At 46.2% G+C, this 6,000-nt stretch overlaps 1 protein-coding gene across 2 annotated transcripts in view; it reads right to left on the minus strand.

The window, feature by feature from the left end:
* LOC111978806 (mannosyl-oligosaccharide 1,2-alpha-mannosidase IB) overlaps positions 1-6,000 on the minus strand; it is a 133,107-nt gene that overhangs the window by 44,603 nt on the left and 82,504 nt on the right. For both annotated transcript variants that reach the window (XM_024009060.2, XM_024009069.3), the window contains exon 7: positions 3,320-3,400. In XM_024009060.2, the coding sequence (XP_023864828.1) occupies positions 3,320-3,400 (81 nt within the window). The remainder of the gene's footprint in view (positions 1-3,319; positions 3,401-6,000) is intronic.

A 6,000-nucleotide genomic window follows, 5' to 3' on the forward strand; every position in this document is an offset into this window, starting at 1 on the left:
CCCCACCCCAAACTCCCCCCTTAACACAGTTACCATTCAAAAATGAGCTATTTATAAAAAATAAAATAAAAATGWCATTGCGACCAAAGAAAACAGACAAAATTGACATAGTTCTCATCAAGCCAGCTACCCGTTCCAGGGTTAGGACTGTAACCACCAGAGGAAAATGAGATTGTGAACTCTGCAAACAACGTTTCCACTCTGAGAATGGTACTAATTAATACATTCATTCAATACATTGGAATACAAAAGAAGCCATCCACCCATGATGGACTATAAGCAGGACAATACACTTGCTAAGAAGGAGGGGAGGGGGAGCATTGTAATTATATAAAATCCCCTATATTCTCTGTAAGGTTTAACATTTCTAAATCAATATCACAGACCAGATTTGCCCTAACGAAAAATGCCCCTTAGATATTAATTTAGAATCCTTAATTAGATCTACAGGGCCATTTTATTGATCTGCAAGTATTTTCATTCAGAAGCCACCTCTTAATGAGTTCCGAGAGCCGTGCCATACCAATTATTATTGGATTATTCACCATGGCAACCACTTGTTAGTATAAAATGGAAAATGATGTGCGTTTGAWTTTTTTTATCGAATTCAATAATATATTTGTAGCACTGTAGATGCTGTGTTTTTATTTACAGTAGTGATGGACAGCTGGAGGCATTTTGTTTTTCACAAGCGTAGCAGGCAAACAACGTTCCCATGGGCTATTAGCAAGACAATAGACATCAACCTTTATAAAAGGATAGTCTAATAGCTCGGCTACTGTAGGTGTGAAAAAAAATCGCCCCAACTTGCAATGTATTAAGTACTCTAAAGTTGTACATTTCTAACTCTAAAACTCATGCAACCGCAAAATGTTGGATCAAGCATATATTGTACCGTATTTGCTCATCAACATATTTATGCTTTCGTTAATAAAATAATGATAAGAATACTCTTTCAAAATGCAGATGGTGGGAATAAATATCACTGAATGACAGAGCATGGGGACTGGTCTTTATAAATCAGATTTTTATGTGGAAATGTAAGGGTTCATTTGCTCTTCACTCGCAGCCACTTAGTAGCCTAGGCCTACACCCGACCGGTCACGTTGTACAGCACCATCTTTTCCTATCTGAAACCCTGAATTAAAATCGCTTTAGCCGTGATTGTAAAATTAAAATCAAGGCTCCCTTTGTTATTTAGTTTATAACTAAAATGCTTGACTGTAATTAAAGACATGGATGACTTGTATGCTGTCTGATGACATGCACAAATGAATGAGTGATTGATGTACTGTATATTTAAGCAGGCCTTTATGCCAATAAGTAAGTTACGCTAAAGCAGCTACAGTAACAAATGCATTTTTGTTTTCTTGGAATAGAAACACGTTGTCCAGTGCCATATCTTCCTAACGGAAACCCTTAGGCCTACAGTACCACAGCTACAGTAAGAAATACATTTACATTTTTCTTGGAATAGAAAAAAACTGTATTTAAATTAATTAAGCTACATTTCTAAAAATCAATCCCACATAGTCTGTTCTATTCAAGGCTCCCTTTGACTTAGGCCTACAGCTTCATGTCATTTCAATAACTTAGCTTCTCAAAGATGCCCTCTGGTGGGCAAACTAGCACTAACTACCATTAATGGCAACAATGGCTGACACTTAAATAACGTGCCATAGAATTTTGCGGCAGCCCGCATGCTGTGCTGCAGTACGACGCAACTTTTAAAGGAAGAACCACTGTAAATGGCCATGAAAAAATACAATAAACTGTTCTTGCGATACAGGCATTTCGAATATCGCACCAAAACATATATTCTATAAAATGAAATTCATTCAATATTGCCCAGCCCTACCAGAGGCGCTAGCACCTTTCACCTAAACTACATATCACAGAGGACCAAGCACCTTTCAGGAGAGAAAGGAGAGGGGCAGTGTGAAGGAGTTTGTGATAGAAAAAAATAAAGTGATGAAATTGGCAGAATGGAGGAAGAGAAGGGAAAGAAGAGGAGAGGGGGAGAGCAGAGGAGTAAACATCATCCATCACTGCATGGCAGGGCTAGTTCTCTGGCATGCACACATGGAATAAAGGACTCACAAAGAGCTATAACCCAATGGGACGAACGATATCACCCCTCCCAACCACACCACTCCTCCAGCCTCAACATCTCTGGATTCCCTACCACACCCAGCCTCAACATCTCTCCGATTCCCGACCACACCCAGCCTCAAACATCTCTCCTGATTCCCCTACCACACCCAGCCTCAACATCTCTCCGATTCCCTACCACACCCAGCCTCAACATCTCTCTGATTCCTACCACACCCAGCCTCAACATCTCTCTGATTCCCTACCACACCCAGCCTCAACATCTCTCTGATTCCCTACCACACCCCAGCCTCAACATCTCTCTGATTCCCTACCACACCCAGTCTCAACATCTCTCTGATTCCCTACCACACCCAGTCTCAACATCTCTCTGATTCCCTACCACACCACTCCTCCAGCCTCTGCAGAATTATCACCATTTATTCAGAGGGGAAAAGAGGCAGAGGTGAGAGTAACGTCAGAGAGTGAATGAGAAGAGGACAGTGGAAGTTAAGCAAGCGAGTGAAGGAAAGGAGGGGAGGAGAGATGAGCATTAAGAGGGAGCATGGAGCGCGGCCAGAGATCTGCTCCTGTTAGACGAGGAGCGTGGGGCCGGCAGAGAGGCCGAAACGCATGGCTGGAGCTCAATTCCACCACTCGCATTCCTCTAATAGGAGCAGGGAGAGGGGGATGACTGATACCGCAGGGGAGAGAGACAGAAAGAGAGGGGAAAAAGAGGGGGAGAGAGCGAGAGGGGGGGACAGGAGGAGGATTTGTGGTCATTTTCATTAGAGCTAGAGGGCAGATAAGAATGTTGGGAGGTGTGTGTGTTCATTAACATGGTGCACCTGAAGTGTTATTTCCCAGGCGACCATCTCTAACCTGTGAGCCTCCATCACTCCCCAGATGGCTAATGAAAGACGAAGCTGTGATCACTCTATCCCCCTTTCTCTTCCTCTCTCCTTGCTTTCACTCCCTTTGCGTTCCTAATCTGAGCCTATTTTTCATTTTGCTCTCCCCTGCCTCTGCTTCTATACCTCTTTTGCATTCTGTTCAGCTGAACAAAGTCTGGTGCTTCATCAACAGCCTGTCAAATAACCCCACACACACACACACAAAGTAAACCCTCCCCCATCTCCCACAATTGACACACACACAGCAAAGACTCCCCCCTTTGCAGACACACACACACACACACAGTGTAAACTAATCCCAGGTGAATAGTTACCTCCTGTCCTGAGAGGTAATAGGCGGCAAGCAGTCCTCCAATGAAGCGGATGTTGACCTCGAAGACAGACACCTCAGCGTTCTGAGGAAACAGAGGAGAGGGGGATCAATCAGAGACAGAGAACAGTACTGCCAGAGCAGCCTTGCACCAAAACCACATCCTATATACTGCACAGTAACACTAACACCAGTTTGTAATGGCACACATTCCTAAATTCAACTAGCCTACTATTCAGACCAACACTAACACCAAATTCATATGTCAGACTAATAAAAATAAGAAATGTACMTTTCCAAGTACTACCACAAATACAAACGTGTTCCCTGTGTAATACCCTCAACGTTCTCTCTAACAACCTGAATGGGCTGTAAATCCAACTGTCACCCTGGGAGAGTGGAGAAAGAGGTGGTGGGGAGGGGGGGCAGCCCTGTCAGAATCCACCTTCCGTCAGCTCCGCTACCCGTTTCCAACGACATTTAGGAGCCAGGTGCAGAGCGCCATCGTAAAACATCCTGTGTTAGAAAGCCTGCGGTTGGTCAGGTTATGCACACTACTGCACAACCCAAAATATGATAGCTGCCATATGGGTGACACACACAGTACCAAAAAAGAGAAGTGTCATTCAGGTGACTGAAAACCTCAACGGAGTAACTATAAGTCATTCTGGTTATGCAGACAATCAGAAACGTAACAATCATACACAGTCATTCAGGTGTCTCAATTCATGTCATTCATGTGACTCCTGTGAACACAATGTGTAAGAATGTGAATACTGAAAGACTTCATACAAAGTAGACGTGAGAAGTCATAAATGATCTTTCCTCACCCCTGCAGTATTTCAACTCCTTTGATATACGATTTGGCTTTTCATATTCAAAGGAATCTTGCATGAAACATTTAAAATATGTCAGAATTTTCCTTTAAACCATTTTAAATTGTGAATGAGTAATGTTACTCCATATTAAAATCAGGTTAATCAAATCCAAGTGGGACATCATGTACTAGGCCTAATTCATCTCCCACAGTGCTATCCATTCACATCAAAACTTACTTTAAACTCAGGTTTATTCATTCCAATCCCAGCGTTGACTAACAGACTACATTAATTCAGTCGTGTCAATTAGATCTGACTGCATTCAGAGTCATCCATCACTACAGGGTGGTCTAGTACAGGCCTTGCAGGAGCCATCCAGCTTTCAATGACTCACTACAAAGGACAAGCCAACATGGCAGCTATTTAATCATTCATTATTAGAGGCTTTAACACAGCGCACACACACGTTGAGCGCACGCACGCACACACACGCGTTGAGCGCACGCACGCACACACACACACACGCGTTGAGCGCACGCACGCACACACGCGTTGAGCGCGCGCACGCACACACACACGCGTTGAGCGCGCGCACGCACACACACGCGTTGAGCGCGCGCACGCACACACACGCGTTGAGCGCGCGCACGCACACACACGCGTTGAGCGCGCGCACACACACACACGCGTTGAGCGCGCGCACACACACACACGCGTTGAGCGCGCGCACACACACACACGCGTTGAGCGCGCGCACACACACACACACGCGTTGAGCGCGCGCACACACACACACGTTAGGCGCGCACACACACGTTAAGCGCGCACACACACGTTAAGCGCGCACACACACGTTAAGCGCGCACACACACGTTAAGCGCGCACACACACGTTAAACTCCATATTAAAATCAGGTTAATCAAATCCAAGTGGGACATCATGTACTAGGCCTAATTCATCTCCCACAGTGCTATCCATTCACATCAAAACTTACTTTAAACTCAGGTTTATTCATTCCAATCCCAGCGTTGACTAACAGACTACATTAATTCAGTCGTGTCAATTAGATCTGACTGCATTCAGAGTCATCCATCACTACAGGGTGGTCTAGTACAGGCCTTGCAGGAGCCATCCAGCTTTCAATGACTCACTACAAAGGACAAGCCAACATGGCAGCTATTTAATCATTCATTATTAGAGGCTTTAACACAGCGCACACACACTTGAGCGCACGCACGCACAGGCGATCACACGCGCTTGAGCGCACGCACGCACACAAACAACACGCGTTGAGCGGCGGTAACGTACTGCGAGCGCACTGGAGCCACCGGTCTGCATGTACAGCGGCGCATCGGCACGATCTACGCACCGACGCGCCTTATTACGATAGGCGTTGCGCCGCGCAAGCTGGTACGCCAGGCATCTAGCGACGCCGGTTCTGAGCGCGCGCACGCACACACACGCGGGCGCTCAATTAACGCGCGGTGCGCGATCGTCACACCACACGGCCCGCTTGAGCGCCCTCAAGCAAGCCCACACAGCGGCGGTTTTTTCTACTTTTTTTTGAGTGTTTTTTGAACATTTTAAATTCTCTAACACACTGAGGCCAAAGCCCGGGCTGTGCGCCACACCCGACACACACGCGATTGAGCGCGGCTACCCCAGCCACACAGCCGTTTAGACTGCGATGGCTGGGCAGCACACACCACACGCGTGACGCGCGCGCAATGCTGAGCACACACACGTGCGAGCCCGCAGCGCACACACACGTTTTAAGCCCGGCGCAACACTATGACGCTTGAATAGGCGCACACCACACGTAAGCCGCACACACACGTTAAAGCGCCGCACACACACGTTATCGAGC

This window comes from Salvelinus sp. IW2-2015, linkage group LG2 (assembly GCF_002910315.2).
Source record: "Salvelinus sp. IW2-2015 linkage group LG2, ASM291031v2, whole genome shotgun sequence".
Classification (NCBI taxonomy): Eukaryota; Metazoa; Chordata; class Actinopteri; order Salmoniformes; family Salmonidae; genus Salvelinus; species Salvelinus sp. IW2-2015.